At 38.8% G+C, this 19285-nt stretch overlaps 1 protein-coding gene across 3 annotated transcripts in view; it reads left to right on the top strand.

The window, feature by feature from the left end:
- The window catches only part of Fancm (FA complementation group M), a 77612-nt gene that overhangs the window by 5022 nt on the left and 53305 nt on the right, over positions 1-19285 (top strand). For all 3 annotated transcript variants that reach the window (XM_053786064.2, XM_053786065.2, XM_053786066.2), the window contains exons 2-9: positions 4610-4860; positions 5035-5202; positions 6685-6857; positions 7584-7673; positions 9054-9200; positions 10173-10253; positions 11494-11656; positions 15400-15557. In XM_053786064.2, coding sequence (XP_053642039.1) covers positions 4610-4860; positions 5035-5202; positions 6685-6857; positions 7584-7673; positions 9054-9200; positions 10173-10253; positions 11494-11656; positions 15400-15557 — 1231 coding nt within the window. The remainder of the gene's footprint in view (positions 1-4609; positions 4861-5034; positions 5203-6684; positions 6858-7583; positions 7674-9053; positions 9201-10172; positions 10254-11493; positions 11657-15399; positions 15558-19285) is intronic.

A 19285-nucleotide genomic window follows, 5' to 3' on the forward strand; every position in this document is an offset into this window, starting at 1 on the left:
CCCCTGAGGCCACGTATATTCCACTGTAAATAGGCCATGATTGGCAATGATAAAGATACTTGAAATCCGCAGGTAAGGGTTCCTACGGACTAGAGGGGTTAGAAAAGTCCACATGCGGAGGCAGTGGAAAACGTTCAAGCAGCGAAGGAACGGTGCGCTGTGAAGAAAGGAGTTGCGCAGATGGAGCAGAGGAGAGAGAAAGAGCGGAAGGTGGATCAGTGTCCATTGATGGTTTGGTCTCTGCAATATATTCAGAGATTGCTTCAAGTGTTTCGGAATTCAGAGACGTCGTATGGGAGACAATATTGGAAATGGTAGGGGGAGAATGAGTAAAGATTGGAACTGTATTGGACTGTACCAAGGTAGGGGGGGGTGAAAGGGTGGAGGGAACTGGAGAAGCGTGGCAGGGGACAGAAGAGGCAGGAACCTGGGAGGTGGCAGAAGAGGAAGAAACTTGGGAGGGAACAGGGGAGGAAGGTACAGTACGAGGAGGAGGGTGAACCTCTACACTTGTAACTGAGCCAGTGAGAGGGGGAGAACCAGGGACAGAGACAGGGAGGGTAAAATGAGGAGGTGGAAGATGGGTAGGAGGTGTTAACGGACCTTTTTTTGACTTTTGAGAAGTAGAGGGACGATTGGGAGGAGGTGTCGTACGAGGTCTCGTCGATACTGAGGCTTGTGAGAGAGAACACGAAGAAGCGAGATCAGACTGAGGCATTGAAGTAGGGACGTCTGAGCCGAGGACAGCAAAAGGATTAGATACAGGAGTGACTATGGGAGAGGTAACCACAGAGGTGGGTGTAGAAAATGAGATACCAGAAGTGGGGGGACGTTTTGAAACACGGGAATAAGAAACACGTGGGAGTCTCCCTTGGAGGCGGAGATGAGAAACTGCCATGGCATAAGGGAGACCTTCTGTCTCTTTGAGGTAACGGATTTCCCGCTCGTTTAAATAGACTTGACAACGGCAAGAGTACAAAGGGTGAGCCTCATGACAGTTAAGGCAAGAGGGAGATCGATTGCAAGACGTATTAGAATGGTCATCGGCACCACAGACTGGGCATTCGGCGATAGATTTGCAATATTTCACTCGATGGCCAAATCGCCAGCAATTTCGACACTGTTTGGTGTAGGGATCACCTTTCGAACTTGTAACCGATGTCCTGCTATATAAACTGAGGATGGGAGTTCTCGGCTGTCAAAAGTTAAACGAGCCACATTGCTAGGGTATCGTCTCCGCCCGCGGGCAGGAAGAACGTAAGTGTCTACCTTGAGGATTGGGAGATCTTGGAGTTCCAGCTGTTCAAGAATGTCAGTGCCACATGTCTGGAAATTTTGTTGAACTATGGTATGGGGCAGAATGACGGTACCACTACAAGAATTGAGGGAATGATGTTTTTCAAGAGTGACAGGAACAGTATCGATATGGGAAAGATGAGAGAGCTCATGAGCCTGGGTAGCATTCTGTACGGTAATGATGCGCGTACCGCTCTTAAGAGCATGAAAAGAAATATCTTTACCAACATGGCGTAGGAGTGCCTTGCCAATACTGTGGTCAGAAAGATAGGCAGTAGAGGAAGTCGGTCGTAAAGTGAAGAATTTAGTCCATTGTTCAGTCTGAAACTGAGCGTGGAAAGGTAGTAAAGGACGTGTCGATCGTTTCTGAGAAGAACGAGAAAGTGGAGAAGTATCATCAGCAGGTAATTGTCGTTGGCGTTTAGGCGTGGGACCAGAGTTGGTCCGACGTGGAACGGGTCAGCGATTTGAAAATTGCCGCACCATAGAGGGAGAGGCCGGAAGCATAGTCAGAGGAGAGCGAAGGTCCGATAAATCGAAGGAGTCAGTCGAGGCCTCAGTACCTGAAGCGGGTGAGGAAACAGCACCGGCAATAGGTCCAGAGGCATGAGGAGTGTCTGAAGAGTGGTCCAAAGACGAGGCGGGGTCAGAACGGGGTGCGGTATCAAGAAGGGGCCCGGGGGTAGTAGGTTCATGGACTAGGGCTGCCATGGTTAGGTTACTTCTTTCTTTTTGTTTTTAAGAAAAAAAAAGAAAGAAGAAAAGAAAATAAAAATAAAAAAAGAATAAAAAAAGGGGGGACCGGGGAGGGATAGTTCCTAGGAGGAATGAAAGGGCCAGAAATCTCCCTCCGCGCCCAAGAGGACCTCAGCACCGCAAGTAGCGCAGATGCAGCATGGAACCCGTGCCATACCCTACCCATCATGCTAGTAAACTAACAATCCGGGATAGCAACCTCACATCTGCCGAGCTACCTCGGTGGACAAAAGAGAGGGCGGCCGGATATCCGCCACAAAGCATACCTCCTTCGGCCACCACCCCCGGAATCCGAAAGGTGGCTTCCAGAGATACACCCGTTGCCCGAAAGACACCCAAAGCTACTCCGGGATACCGGAGAGGGATTGGGACATCCCCAGGCGATCCAGATTCCACGGCAAACTACGCCACCGCCAAGAACCTCAACGGAATGGGATGGACCCCGGTATCCTTTCCCTTACCTAGGAACTAGCATGCCTGTGGGAGAAATCCCAAAGGCCAAAAAGAGGAAGAGCAAAAGGGAGGGGTGGGGAGGAGGAGGAGGAAAGGAAAAAGGGGAGGATGGGATAGGGGAGGGGAGATTGGGGGGTAATTAGGTTCGGTCTGAGGAAGAAGACCGACAGGTCTAATTCCTCAGACCAAGAGCCTCTTCACCACGCCAAGGAGCCCCCCTTGAAGAGGATTTGTTTCAAAGCATTTTAGTCCTGGAATATGATGACTTTTGATAAATACGACCCAGTATTTGTTCACGTGTCTAAATCAGTTGTCAGTACCATTTACCATGGTTAGTAAGTTTATTTAGGTACAGGTACACAGGTATGCATAGCTGGAGGGTGTTATGAGAGTCAACGCCCCTGCAGCCCAGCCCATGACCAGGCCTTGTGGTGGATAAGGGCGTGATCAACCAGGCTATTATTGCTGGCTGCACAAAAACCGACATAGGAACCATGGCTCAGCTGGTCAAGTCATAGTATAACGTATGTGTAAATTACTTAGGATAACCAAAAAGGTCAGACAAAGTTACTTCCATGGGGATTAGCACTAAGACCATAGGGGTCATGCAGCACTTGGAGAAATGGTAGGATTACAGACAGTGGAGCCAAACTACACCTGTGGATTCCATCTTACATTGGTCTTCAGATGCATGATAGAACTGATGAATTGGCAAAGGCATATCTTCAAGGAGCCAGTAAATGACAGTCTTGGGCTGCCATTTAGTAGTTTTAGGACAGTAATATGAAAAGAACTTCAGATGAACTTCATTGGCTTGACTCACGAAATCGTTATGACACGATTGCAAACAAACCATACCACGGGTGGGGTTTGAACCCGCAGTCAGAAGCTGGCCCAGTGGCTAATGCGATGGTCTGGAGTTTTGAGACTTTCTGACCGTGGGTTCAAACCCCACCTGTGGTATGGTTTCATTGGCTTGAGACTGAGAGAGACTGAATCAGTCAGTTAACCTATCATCATTCTGTCATGCAGGAGGAGCCACATGTCTGTGTGCATCCAACAAAATCAACTAGGCCCTGGCTAAGCTACAAGTATCTCTGGGAGGTTGCATCAGCATCACCAGCTGATGTAGATATAACTAAATGTGGTTAGATACACTACTGTCACATCCTGCATCATTATGTTGGAATGTGATCAAATTAATGAATTCAGAAGCAACTCACAAATGTTCAAGAAATGTCAAAGTATTTTTATCCACAGTGACATCTTGCTAAAATATGAAGTAATAATAATAATTCAAAACTACATATAACCTACCCTGTAATATTTTTGTGGCTGAATTAATGTTTGCATAAATAACTCATCTTAAGGAAGGTTTTTTGGGCGAGGGACTTGGACTTCCAGCAATCGTGCGTGAGTATGTTAGAGAGGAGTGAACAGAGACGAATGGTTTTTGGGACCTGACGAGCTGTTGGAGTGTGAGCAGGGTAGCATTTTGTGAAGGGGTTCAGGGAAACCTGTTAACCAGACTTGAGTCCTGGAAGTGGGAAGTAGAGTGCCTGCACTTTAAAGGAAGGGTTTGGGATATTGGCTGCTTGACATCTAAACTGTTGTATCTGAGTACCTCTGTGAAGGCAATGATTATGTATGAATGATGGTGAAAGTGTTGAATGGTGATGAAAGTTTTTTCTTTCTTTTTGGGTCACCCTGCCTTTAGCGGGAAATGGCTGACATGTTAAAAAATGAGCATGTAAATAGTTCATTACCACTGTAACTTGTTTTGCTATGAAAACTGGGACCCTGTTCCTGGGCCCATTATGTGACTAATCTGTTGATTACCACCTGCAGGATGGGAATGTGGTGCATAATACAGATACTAAACTAACTTCTGCAAGCATTGAGTTATGCCAGCATCCATTTATATATTCCTAAAAATTGATGCTGTATGTAACTTTTGAAAATTTGATAAACTGTAAACCTAGGTTGATACTTACATATTACAATTCAAATTACTATATGCAGTATACTGTAATTATTTTTAGGATTATTTTAAAATTTTTCATATGAAATTAAAGATGAATAACATGTCTTAATTTTCTTACAGGGTAGAAAATGTAGATACCAAAAAGTCAGAAGTTTCAGTTTTGAATCATGGGTCAAAAGATCCAAAAGAAGGAGGACAGTCACACTCCCATCCATCAGTACCAGAATCCACACCTTTGGAATCATTACCTGGATTTGATGAGGATGCTGGAAGAACATGGATCTACCCTATTAATTATCCTATTAGAGATTACCAGTACTGTATTGTTGAAAAAGCATTATATAAAAATACACTTGTGTCGCTACCAACAGGTTGTTACAGTCATAAAATTTTGTATACATTTTAAAACTGGTTTGTAACAATACTATAGTGAAATAAACTTCAGTTATATATTTGCATAATAATTAACGTTATTAATATCATTCAAATTTCTAATTGCTCTTTTAATTAAGTTATTGGTAATAGACATGTTTTATATTTAACAGGTTTAGGGAAAACATTTATAGCAGCAGTTGTGATGTATAATTTTTATCGATGGTATCCACAAAGTAAAATAGTGTTTATGGCACCAACTAAGCCTCTTGTGGCACAGCAAGTTGAGGCATGCTTCAATATTATGGGCATCCCTCAGGAAGATACCTCACAAATGACAGGTTAGTGGCAATGCACTTCAACTGAATACTGTATGACTCACATGGGTTAATGTTTCTTTTTGAATACTGAATAATAATAATTGTATTAGTTACAGTACTTAAAAGACAATGAAGGAAATTTAAAGTTGGGTTGTTTGAATGTGCATGAATGTAGTATTAATAATAAGAAAGAATTTATTTTTAATGTTATGAGGGAAAGGAAGCTGGATATCATAGAACTAAGCAAAGCAAAGCAAAGCAAAGCTGAAAGGAGTGGGAGAATTTCAATGGGGGGGGGGAGTAAATGGTATTAAATTGAGTGTATCAGAAAGTACCAGAGCTAAAGGAGGAGTAGCATTGATATTAAATGATCAGCTATTAAAAGGAAGGAGAAAGTATAAAGGTTTGAATTCAAGAGTTATGTGGATTAGAGGAAATGTGGGATGTAAGAATTGGATTATAGTAAGTGCTTATACACTGGGGGTGTTGGAGTGTAGAAGAGAGATTTTTGGAGGTGGTATTAGTTTAGAGCACTAATGCTTACTTATTACATTTGTTCAGAGACCATGCATAGTTCCTCACACCGTTTAAATGCCATGCTTCATCCTATGCAAAGGCATAGGCTCTTCTTTTCTCTAACAGCCTTCTATTTTTACTTTAGTGATAAAATTCTCTCTACAGATTTCCCAACTTGAGCTATTGAATTTTCAATCTTCACATAATAGGTGATCATAACTCTTTCTTGCCTCACTGGTCATCTCCTGCCAAAGCAGGTTGAACCAAAGGAGAAAATGCATTCACTATCATTCATTCAATCACTGTCTTGCCAGAAGTGTGCTGTACTTGCAATTTGAATTACCCTCCAACTGCAGCAGTCCCACCCCTCCCTTATAGTGCATTGATGATAGGTGTACCACCAAAATCCCAGGATATATCCTTAACAAAATTGTTGTTTAAAGATTAATGTTCCTTGTTATGTTGTGATGGTGATAAAATGTTGTGGGCCGATACTGTACCCGTATTATGCCGTCAATCCCGTGCTGTTTTGTTGTGTAGTTACTGAGAGTTTGTGAAAATGATACTTCATAGCTGTTGTAACAATATAGAACTTTCATGGCTCTAGTTAGAAAAATCATAGATAAAGAATTTGATTAATAAAATGGTTTGCCATTGACAGCTTTTTTTTTTTACATAAGTATTTTCTTTAAGATATTGCTTTTAATTCCTGAAGGCTACTGAAATGTTAAGATCTTGATAAATGAAAGACATAATTAGAGAGTAAGCCTTTATTAAAATTCATTTTTCACTTGGTGGGAACTCTCATTGAGTGAAATGTTGAAATGTGAAATGGCTTGCTCTGCATACATGTCTTTGATTTCGTATATGTCGGTACTTACTGCCTATCATTCGAAGAGATATTAGGCTGGGCAAGCCATTTAGAAATGACATTGCCCTCTTCAGGATGAAAAATATATTACAGGTAACAAATTCTTCCTATCTCAGGTACAATGTCTCTGGAAAACAGGGCTAAAGCTTGGACACAGAAGCGAATATTCTTCCTCACACCACAGGTTTTGACAAATGATCTGACTCGAGGGGTTTGTCCAGGAACACTGATTAAGTGTTTGGTACTGGACGAGGCTCACCGTGCTACTGGAAATTATTCATATTGTCAGGTGAGAATTTCCTTGGTATAAATATTGTATACAAATTACTGTACTCATATTTTTGTCATTTTTATTTAATGTGATTTTTTCATATACAGTTATTAGAAAATGTTATGTACAATACTACTTTAGTGTATACAATAATATTTAATAATCCAGAGGGTAAAATGAATGTGCCATTTCCTAACTTACTGGTAATTTGTTTATGTTTGGAGTATCAGATCTAATTAGCAATCTAATCTTTACAGAATATTTATGTGCTGGACTGGTGTAGCAGCCAAATACTATGTATTCAGAGTCACTGGGGCCCAGAGATTTCTCCTAGTTCAGAAATTCCCTATTATAAATATTCAGAAAGTGTATTTAAAAGAAAAATTTCTGGCTTCCAAATTCATCAAAGGCTTATAAAGTTGTGATAGATGATTTAATCTGACATAGAAGTAGTTAGGGGATCTGGAAAGACGTATTGTAATACTGTATTTGGGAACTGGAGAAATACTGTAATATTTAGGAATTGGAAAGAAGCACTGTAATATTTGGGAATGCTGTAATATTTGGGAATGCTGTAATATTTAGGAATTGGAAAGAAGTACTGTAATATGAGTAGCATTATCGTAGTAAGCAGTAACTATTTTATATTGTTCTTTCCTATTTTTTTTGCTCTTTCTAGGAATTTAATTTTTCTGCTTAATTTAATTTCTTCAGACTATAATATTTATTTTTTATTTATTTTAGGTGATTCATGTACTTCGACAACACCGTCATGACTTTCGCATTTTGGCCCTCTCAGCAACTCCAGGAACTGATGTGAGGGCTGTTCAACAGGTTTGTTTCTTCATTCTTTACTTTGTATTTTTTAATGACAAATTGAATTTGAGGATGGGTGGTTTCTTTAAACTCATCAAAGGGAGTGGAGTTGAAAGTCATGGCCAGCTAGTCTTAAAATTAGCAGGCCAGTGCACTATACCATGCCAGCCTAATAAGATTTGTACAACTAGGTGTATATTTATACTTGCTAGGAAGATTAGCAGGGCCCCCACTGTGACTACAAATAAGAAAGCTAATATTTATGCAAGGCATTTTTGGGCAGATTAAACTAAGAGTAATACTAACAGACTTTAACATTTATGCAGTGTTACACATACCTAAAACACAATGTATATGATGATGAAAAATACTATATATAGTAATGCTAAATTGAATGAACATATTTATTATATACAGTATATAATATTCCTTGGTGGAATTTGAACCAGGGTTCAAAAAATACTTTGATATTTCTTTTTCAATGAACCAGCCATATCCCACTGAGGCAGGGTGACCTACAAAGAGAAATAAAAGTTTCTCTTTTTAAATTTAGTAATGTATATAGGAGAGGGAGTTACTATCCCCTAAAATGCTTGATATATTTGCCAGTAATAAAGCACAAATATAATGATAAACTACTGTACATAGGATTTTTTGTGTACTGGACATATCAGTGGGTGAGGTGCAGGACAGTGGGAGGTCTGCTCACTCACGTCACACCCTCACACAATTAATAGTGCCCTCATTACTACCTTCCCATATTATATAACCAGGCATCTGATACCCCACCATAACAGTGAGAGAGTGGTGAGTATATGCAAGTTTTGAGTTAGATATGATGTAAGAGATGGTGGGGTTGAATAGGAGAGTGAGAATGAGAGAGGGAAGTTGACCAGCTGCTACCTTCTCCTACATGTAAGAGATGGTAGGGGTGAATAGGAGAGTGAGAATGAAGAAAAGGGAGATGTTCTAGCTGCTACCTGCTCCTGCTTATCTGCTGTACTGTATGCTGTACTGTATGCTGTACTGTATCTGTTCTGTTTTATAAACATGTATACATTAATCAAATAATGTTTACTACTATTTACAAGTGATACAGCACAACACTGAATGTAAAATATTGTATAAATATTCTTTGTTAATAAAAGTAAATGAAATGGGATACAAAATATCATGGCTTGGGAAAGCATCTCCACTTGTCATATGAGTTTTATAGGAAAATAGGTTCCAGCTTCTGAACACTCAGCTTACTCATGGAGGGAAACCTGTATTTGAAAGCATTTTGAAAATGTATAGAATATTGAGACATGTAGTATATTATGTTTGTGAATGTCATACTGCCGTTGTATATTATGTCATTTTTTATGATGTATGGTAAATGTTGTGCTTTTGTTTCAGGTGTTAACAAATTTGATGATATCACACATAGAACTTCGAAGTGAGGATAGTCCAGATATACAGGCATATGTCTTCCATCGCAGTATAGAAAAGATTGTTGTACCTTTAGGAAATGAGCTAAGCATCCTCAAAAAGAGATATCTCAATGTTCGTAAATACCATTATTCTGTGTATTTTTTTTTTAACAGCCTCCAAATTGTTGTTTCCTGCCATTAAGAAGGTTTTCTGATATTTTTATAAGATTAAATTAAGAAGTTTTATGTACTATAATTACTGGACTACTGATAAACATGGTAAGATACTAAGTTCAGAACAAACTTTTATTTAATGATGTTTTGTTCATTGAAAAACATTGTCTCCGAGTGAAATTTCAGTAAATAAAGGTTTGCTCTATACGTAGTGTCTTCATACTATAAGTTCTTTATTGCAATGATGTGTTTATACAATAAAGTTATGATGCAATTCTCTAATAAAGAGTGGCTGGCCAGTAATGGTGATTTTGATCGGTAGAGATGAGACTGTTGTACCATGATGGCCACAATAATGGACAGTTCTGTAATTGAATAAGGCATATATGTAACACCTGGGTATCTGTATTCTACATGCATCTTATTTATCTACCTGTCAGTGTTGTAAACCATAAGTATATAAGTCCATAGCAAATAAACTTTGACCATCGTTTCTGAATCATTTCACCCAGTGGATTATGTTCGTTTTTCTGAATTCCATTAAATCAAGAGTGTACTATGATGTGCTGTTGACAGTCTTGTATAAAAGTTTTGCTGCTGATTTAAAGTTGTTCATACATTAATAGTACATGAAATATTTGTTTATTGTGAGGAGGGAAGGGAGTATAAAAGATAAAATTATTGAGGTATATTGTTGCTAAAGTCAGTTTTATTTTTATTATCAGTTAAGTATTTAGAACATAAAGAACAAAAAGGCACAATACCATGACTGGAACAATACACAAATAACCCCCACATAGGAGTTTCTCACATGTGCAGGTTATTTATATATTTAGTATATAATTCAGTAGCTCTTACTGTATTTGCATGTCTGATAGATGCAACAAAATTTATTGGTTAAAAATGTTTTTAATTTCTAACAATTTTCTAGGTACTGAAAGTGTACATTAGTAAACTACTGGATATGAAGGTGTTGTATACAAAAGATGAAACTACACTGTCAAAATTTCAGGTAAACAATTTGAATGTTTATTCACTGGATAGACTATATAATCATGCATCCTTATTTATGTGGATATAATAAATAATAATGTAAACTGTATTCTCTGGTTAAAGCTCATATTAGTAGCTTGTTTTGAAAGTTGTTTATCTATCTACAGTTGTGTAAAAGGCATCTACTTTATATTTTATATCACTCAATTTATATAGAGTATTTTTGACCCATTGTACATATTCACTGTGCCACCAGTCAACACTTAGTGTGTAAATCAATGAAAAAATTGTGCATTATGTATAGAGAAATTGGTATGACTCAGGGGGCTGAGGAGAGGTTATTGAAGTGGTTTAGGCATTTATAAATAATGTTACAGGGTGTATAAATCATTAGTGGAAGGAAGGAGGGGTAGGGGTTGTCTCAGGAGGAGTTTGAGAAGTAAGATAAAGGAGGTTTTGCATGCAGGGGGCTTGAGCATCCTGCCAGCTTGTTTGAATGCATTAGATCAGAGTGGAGACAAGTGGTTGTTATAGCTTGATATACTGTGGGAGTGTGAGCAAGATAACATTTATGAGGAGATTCAGGAAAGCTGAAGGACATTTGGGGATCTTGCAATTTTGGTGGTTATTTAAATTGTGTTGTTTGCTCACTTTTAGCAAGACCATTATTGAATTAATGATGGTTAATATGTTTCCTTTTTCTTGAGGTCACCATACTTTGGTGGAAGATGGCTTGTGTTAAACAAAAAAATTCTTTGGATAATTCTTTTTAAGCAAAACTTGAAATTGTTTGTTTGTTTGTTAATCTCCTTGGTTATGATTTACTTTTCACACCATCCACATGAGGTCATTTCCCCAACAAGACTGGATGATACAAAGAAGAGAACACATTCACCATCAATCATGACCTAACTTTCATTCCAGAAGGGCATAAATAATTTGATCAAAACTGCAAAATCCTCAACCCATTTTCATTTATTACATTTTTATATAAAAAAATCTTTCACCCATTGAAGTTCAGTACTGAAGAAAGTTTTTAGTTTAATAGCTCTATTTGTATCGTATTCCCATCTTATGGGCAGTAATCAAAAGATTACAGAGGCACATATTGGATCCAGGAATTTGTCACTAGTATTCTGTTGACTGAGTAAGTTACAGTAAAAATGAACTGTTTCATGTAGCAATATTGATAATATAGCTTTGAATAACTACTGAATATCTACTGTCTGCAAGAAGCATTAAATGTTTAATTTTCTCAGATTTTCCAGGCTCGAGAAGCGTTTCGTCAGAACCCCCCAGACAGCCTTCCACGAGAGAGATATGGTGTTGTTCATGGGTTGTTTGCTCTTTGTATAACACTCTACCATTCGTATGAGCTAATGTTGAAACATGGCACAAGGTCATTTTATACATTTTTGAAAGGTATTGTAAGTTTTTTATTATACTGTACAGTATTGTATTTTCTGTCTAATGTAGAATGTTCATGTTGTATCTTTTAAGGTTATATTGACTATGGAAGTTTTCCTTTATTCCAGATGCTGTGTATCTACCTGTTATTCATAACTTCAGTTCTACCTGTATTCATAGTATGGCTATGATAATAATAATAATAATAATAATAATTGTAATTTTTTTTTAACACTGGCCATCTTCCACCAAGATACAGTGGTCCCTCAATTATCATCCTTAATCCATTCCTGGAAATGGGACTATTATAGAAATAGACAATTTTTGAATCAATTTTCCCCCATAAGAAATAATGTAAATACAATTAATCCGTTCCTGACACCCAGAAGTATTAAAACAAAAATTTTTTTTACATGAAATATAGATGTAGTACATAAACAATACAATGGGACATGATGAATGGAACATTAACAGCATAACACTTACCTTTATTGGTGATTCTTCTTAGTGTATGGAAGACTGGAGGAGGAGAGAGATTGAATTACTGTTTGGAAGGGGAATCCCCTTCCATCAACACCTCAGGTACCAAGTGCTTTTCTGGGGTTACTTCTCTTCTCTGTTTCTTAATGCCACTAGGACCAGCTTGAGAGTCACTGGAGTCCTGTCTCGCAAAAAAACTGTCCAGAGAGCTCTGTTTCTGGCGTCTCTTTAAAACTTCCCTAAAATGGGCCAAGACTCTGTCACTGTACAAGTTGCCAATATGGCTTGCAACATCCTTCTCAGGGTGATGTTTCTCCATAAATCTTTCCATCCTACCCCACATTTCAAAAATCTCCTTAATTTCTGAAGAAGGCACCTTCTTCCATCTCTTTTCCTCCTCCTCTGCAGCAAGATTCTGAGCTGCGATCTGTTGCTCTTCCTGCTGAAGCTCTTGCAGCTCCTCAGTGGTTAGCTCTTTGTTGTGGTCCTCCACCAACTCTTTCACATCCTTCAAACTCACATCCAACCCCATGGAACTCCCCAGTGCCACAATAGAGTTCACAACTGACATAGGCTCATCAGGGGCCACCTCAAACCCTTCAAAATTCCTCTTGTGGACACAATCTGGCCACAAGTTTCTCCAAACAGAGTTCCAAGTCCTGGTAGTCACTCCCTCCCAAGCCTTACCTATAAGGCTTATGCAATGGAGAATACTGAAGTGTTCTTTCCAAAAATCTCTTAGGGTCATGTGAATGTCTGAGGTCACATTAAAGCACCTTTCAAACATTGCTTTGGTGTAGAGTCTTTTAAAGTTTGAAATGACCTGCTGGTCCATGGGCTGGAGGAGAGGAGTGGTATTTGGGGGCAAGAACTTTACTGTGATGAACCCAAACTCCTTCAGAATTAGGTCATCCAAGTTTGGAGGATGAGCAGGTGCATTGTCCATTACTAGGAGGCACTTGAGATCCAATTTCTTTTCCAGGAGGTAATTCTTCACACTAGCGTCAAACACTTCATTGAACCACTCGACAAAAATTTCCCTCGTGACCCATGCCTTATTATTAGACCTCCAAAACACACACAATTTACTCTTCATAACATTATTTTTCTTGAACACTCTAGGGTTTTCAGAATGGTACACTAGTAACAGCTTCACTTTGAAATCCCCACTAGCATTAGCACAGAACATGAGCGTCAGCCTGTCTTTCATGGGCTTGTGTCCTGGCAGTGCCTTTTCTTCCTGAGTAATGTAGGTCCTCTTTGGCATTTTCTTCCAAAAGAGGCCTGTTTTGTCACAATTGAACACTTGTTCAGGTTTCAGTCCTTCAGCCTCTATGTACTCCTTGAATTCCTGCACATATTTTTCAGCCACTTTTTGGTCCGAACTGGCAGCCTCACCATGCCTTATCACACTGTGTATGCCAGTACTCTTCTTAAATCTCTCAAACCAGCCTTTGCTGGCCTTAAATTCACTCACATCATCACTAGTTGCAGGCAATTTCTTTACCAAATCTTCATGCAACTGCCTAGCCTTTTCACATATAATTGACATCATAAGATTATCTCCTGCTAATTGTTTCTCGTTTATCCACACCAATAATAACTTCTCAACATCTTCGAGTACTGGTGAACTCATTTTTGTCAGCATATTTACCCCCTTTTCAACAAGAGCTTCCTTGATTTCCTTTTTCTTGGCTATGATGGAAGATATGGTTGTACGGGGTTTGTTATATATCCTGGCCAGTTTGCCCACATGTACGCCACTTTCATATTGTTCAACGATGTTTTTCTTAAATTCAATCGTATTTCTAACCTTCTTTACCAAAGGCTTGGCACTAGGAGCTTTCTTTGGAGCCATGGTAGCTTATTTAGCACTTGCAAGTACTAAAATAAATGGAATATCATGAAATAATTTGTATGAACACATGAGGGGACCGTCGCTCACTGGTAAACAATGGCACAATGGCTGGGAAGGGAGGCCGAGGCGGCTCAGAGCCATGAGTACACGTCCAGGATGAAAGGCGATTAGCGAATTAACGGACCATTTGCGAGCCAATGTTTAGACGAAATAACGCGACGATTTCCAAAATGGACGGCTATCAAGCCGGATGATTATTGAGGGACCACTGTAATAATAATAATCATAGAGTAATAAATAATAGTAGTAATAATAATTCTCCATGGGGAAGTGGAAAAGAATTCTTCCTCCGTGAGCCATGCATGTCGTAAGAGGCATCTAAAATGCCAGGAGCAAGGGGCTAGTAACCCCTTCTTCTGTATACATTACTAAATTTATAAAGAGAAACTTTTGTTTTTCTTTTTGAGCCACCCCACCTCGGTGGGATATGGTCAGTGCATTGCAAGAAAGAAGACGTAATAATAATAATAATAATAATAATAATAATAATAATACTGTATATTACCACATATTACAGGTCAGCCATCACTAATCCGGCATCAATGGGACCTGTAGTGTACTGGATTAGTGAATTTGCTGGATTACAGAGTGGTTAGATTAGAATACACTCAATTAACCTATCAATAGAGACATGCACTGCTATATCTTCCTCATTTTCATCACTGCTTTCTCCTCCACTGGCTTGCTGCTGTGGATTTACAAACATCTGCACACTTTCTGAATCAGTATAATGATGAAATTTGAGACAGTATATAGATTTGAATCAATATAATGATGAAATTTGAAATTATGCTAGCCGAAATTAGTGCCTGATTGTTGATGGAACCGGATAACTGACTGCCAGATTAGTGATGGCCGACCTGTATTGGTTCTGACAGAGTGTAAGATGAATCTTAGTGAATCACTAACTGAACTTTTTAATAATCACTCCAGTCAGGTGTAGTGCCAGAGATGTGGAAGACAGCTAATGTAATTCATGTCTTTAAATCATGACAAGTCATTGCTGCCAAATTACTGCCCAGTAATCTGACTTCAGTAGTTAGGCAAATTATTAGAGTCAATTAGATAAACATAATTTGATTAACGAATCTCAACACGGATGCACAAAAGGTCATGCATGTCTGACAAATTAACTGACCTGCAATAAAACATTTGAAGTACTGGATCATGATAAAGAATACAGTGCTTCTTATTAGGATTGCAGAAAGGCTTTTGATAGGGTCTCACACAAAAGATTGTAAAAAAAAAGTGGCAGCATAATTAAAATGTGCTACAGTAGGCCTACTGGCCCATGGAAGGTAGGTCCTTCACAGTTTCAACCATTAATTGAATCTTACAAGAGAAAAATTTATTTTGACAGGAACACTAGACAGTAAAAATGGCAACAGTTTGGCACGATTTGAACTTCTTCGCAATCAGAACTTCAAGGAACTTATGGAAGAACTATCACAGAAGTTTGACATAAAATCAAATTTGTCAGAGTCTTCAAAAGGAGAATCATCAGGGATGTTTTCTAAGGTGTGTATCTATTTTTTTTTTAAACACGCTAGTTGTCTCCCACTGGAGCAGGGTGACCCAAGAAAGAATCACTTTCACCATCGTTCACACCATCACTGTCTTGCCAGAGGCACGCAGATATGACATTTGAGATATTCGTTTAAACAGTAGATATCCCAAACCCCTTCTTTAGGGTGCAGGCTCTGTACTTTCCACAGTTTTAGCTAATGTATTCTGTAGATTTTCAGTGCAATACATTTATTCCAATGTATTTTTTAAAAAAAAAAAGTGCTATCCACCAAGATGTCAATTTCTTATGCAGCATCCTCTAATTGTTGCAGTTTATCTTGAACAACTTGAAGGGTGAGGCCCGGATGCTGGTAAAGGGCTCCTTTTCCTTGTGTCACACTTTTATTTCCCATCCTTCAGGCACTTTGACCCATGTGAATTTAGCAGCTCTCTATAAAAATGGTTGTAATTGGTGATCCCAGTATCATATAGTGAATCCTAAATTAAAAAATACTTTTAAATAATTTTCTTCCCCGTTTTGCAGTGGCTTTTCATAATACGTATCTTCCTACATTATTCACTTGCTGCAATATTTTTCAACCTTTACCCAGGTCTTATGATTCAAATCTTTCTGTATGTTTAGTAAAATTTTGTATTTTTTTTTTTTAATATTGGAATTATAATGATCTTTCTTCATATCTCATGCCGTTACATGTATCCTTGAATGTATGCAATTATACAGAATCATCATTAGACATGTCTTCCATAGCATAAGTGTTACAGTGTGTGATTAACAACAACTCAGCTGGAATTAGTAAATGGAGGCTTGAGCCTCCATCACTCCTTACATTCAGTGACCCAGACAGTTTTAGCACAGTGTTACAAAGGAAGAATTTATATGTTTGTATTCTTGGTCTTATTACTATTCCTTTTATATCCATGGGGAAGTGGAATAAGAATCTTTCCTCCGTAAGCCATGCGTATTGTAAAAGTCAACTAAAATGCCGGGAACAATGGGCTAGTAACCCCTTTTCCTGTAAAGATTACTGAAAAGAATGAGAAGAAGAAAATTGTCAAAGTGGGAAGTCTGAATGTGCGTGGATGTTGTGCAAATGATAAGAAAGAGATGATTGTGGATGTTATGAATGAGAAGAAACTGGATGTCCTGGCTTTAAGTGAAACAAAGCTGAAGGGGGTGGGAGAGTTTCAATGGAGAGGAATAAATGGGATTAGGTCAGGGGTTTCAAATAGAGTTAGAGCTAAAGAAGGAGTAGGAATAATGTTGAAGGATAAGCTATGGCAGGAAAAGAGGGACTACAAATGTATAAATTCAAGGATTATGTGGAGTAAAATAAAGATTGGATGTGAAAAGTGGGTTATAGTAAGCGTGTATGCACCTGGAGAAGAGAGAAGTGTAGAGGAGAGAGAGAGATTCTGGGAAATGTTGAGTGAATGCGTGGGGAGTTTTGAATCAAGTGTGAGAGTAATGGTGGTTGGGGATTTCAATGCTAAAGTGGGTAAAAATGTTATGGAGGGAGTAGTAGGTAAATTTGGGGTGCCAGGGGTAAATGTAAATGGGGAGCCTTTAATTGAGCTATGTGTAGAAAGAAATTTGGTAATAAGTAATACATATTTAATGAAAAAAGGATAAATAAATATACAAGGTATGATGTAGCATGTAATGAAAGTAGTTTGTTAGATTATGTATTGGTGGATAAAAGGTTGATGGTTAGGCTCCAGGATGTACATGTTTATAGAGGGGCAACTGATATATCGGATCATTATTTAGTTGTAGCTACAGTTAGAGAAAGAGGTAGATGGGAAAAGAGGAAGGTGGTAACAACAAGTAAGAGGGAGGTGAAAGTGTATAAACTAAGGGAGGAGGAAGTTCAGGCGAGATATAAGCAGCTATTGGCAGAAAGGTGGGCTAGTGCAAAGATGAGTAGTGGGGGGGTTGAAGAGGGTTGGAATAGTTTTAAAAATGCAGTATTAGAATGTGGGGCAGAAGTTTGTGGTTATAGGAGGAAAGAGGAGTGATTGGTGGAATGATGAAGTAAAGGGTGTGATAAAAGAGAAAAAGGTAGCTTATGAGAGGTTTTTACAATACAGAAGTGTTATAAGAAGAGCAGAGTATATGGAGAGTAAAAGAAAGGTGAAGAGAGTGGTGAGAGAGTGCAAAAGGAGAGCAGATGATAGAGTGGGAGAGGCACTGTCAAGAAATTTTAATGAAAATAAGAAAAAATTTTGGAGGGAGTTAAACAAGTTAAGAAAGCCTAGGGAAAGTATGGATTTGTCAGTTAAAAACAGAGTAGGGGAGTTAGTAGATGGGGAGAGGGAGGTATTAGGTAGATGGCGAGAATATTTTGAGGAACATTTAAATGTTGAGGAAGAAAGGAAGGCGGTAATTTCATGCACTGGCCAGGGAGGTATACCATCTTTTAGGAGTGAAGAAGAGCAGAATGTAAGTGTGGTGCAGGTATGTGAGGCATTACATAGAATGAAAGGGGGTAAAGCAGCTGGAACTGATGGGATCATGACAGAAATGTTAAAAGCAGGGGTGATATAGTGTTGGAGTGGTTGGTACTTTTGTTTAATACAGTGGACCCCCGCATAACGATGGCATCACATAGCGATTTTTCCGCATACCGATTACTTTTATCGCAAAATTTTTGCCGCGCATACCGATTAAAAACCCGCTTACCGATTTTCGTCCGAGACGCGTCCAATGTGCCCTCACATGTGCCGGCCGTCCCATTGTTTACCAGCCAGCCTCCGCGGTAACATCCAAGCATACACTCGGAATATTTCGTATTATTACAGTGTTTTCGGTGCTGTTTCTGGAAAATAAGTGACCATGGGCCCCAAGAAAGCTTCTAGTGCCAACCCTGTGGTAAAAAGGGTGAGAATTAGTATGGAAATTAAGAAAGATTTTGAAGGGTTTGGGGCTAACCCTGAGAAGCCTATGCCAGTTGTGGAATCCATTGTGCCTACTTCAAAGATTAAGGAAATGTGTGCACAGTGGGTTGAACTGCAAACCTTTATAGATGAAAATCACCCTGACACAGCTGTTGCAAGCCGTGCTGGTGACTATTTCAATGACAATGTTATGGCCCATTTTAGGAAAGTCTTGAAGGAACGGGAGGTACAGAGCTCTATGGACAGATTTGTTGTGCGACAGAGGTCCAGTGACTCTCAAGCTGGTCCTAGTGGCATTAAAAGAAGAAGGGAAGTAACCCCAGAAAAGGACTTGCTACCTCAAGTCCTAATGGAAGGGGATTCCCCTTCTAAACAGTAAGAAGATAATGCTCTCCCCTCCTCCCATCCCATCAATCATCACCAGATCTTCAATAAAAGTAAGTGTCATTTAATTGTGCATGCCTTTTTCAGTTTGTGTGTATTAAAATTAACATTTCATGTGGTAAAAAAAAATTTTTTTCATACTTTTGGGCGTCTTGCACGGATTAATTTTATTTCCATTATTTCTTATGGGGAAAATTCATTCGCATAACGATTATTTCGCATAACGATGAGCCCTCTTGCACGGATTAAAATCGTTAACCGGGGGTCCACTGTAAATGTATGAAAGAGGGGAAGGTACCTAGGGATTGGCGGAGAGCATGTATAGTCCCTTTATATAAAGGGAAAGGGGACAAAAGAGATTGTAAAAATTATAGAGGAATAAGTTTACTGAGTATACCAGGAAAAGTATACGGTAAGGTTATAATTGAAAGAATTAGAGG

Source organism: Cherax quadricarinatus, chromosome 50 (assembly GCF_038502225.1).
Source record: "Cherax quadricarinatus isolate ZL_2023a chromosome 50, ASM3850222v1, whole genome shotgun sequence".
NCBI classification, from domain to species: Eukaryota; Metazoa; Arthropoda; class Malacostraca; order Decapoda; family Parastacidae; genus Cherax; species Cherax quadricarinatus.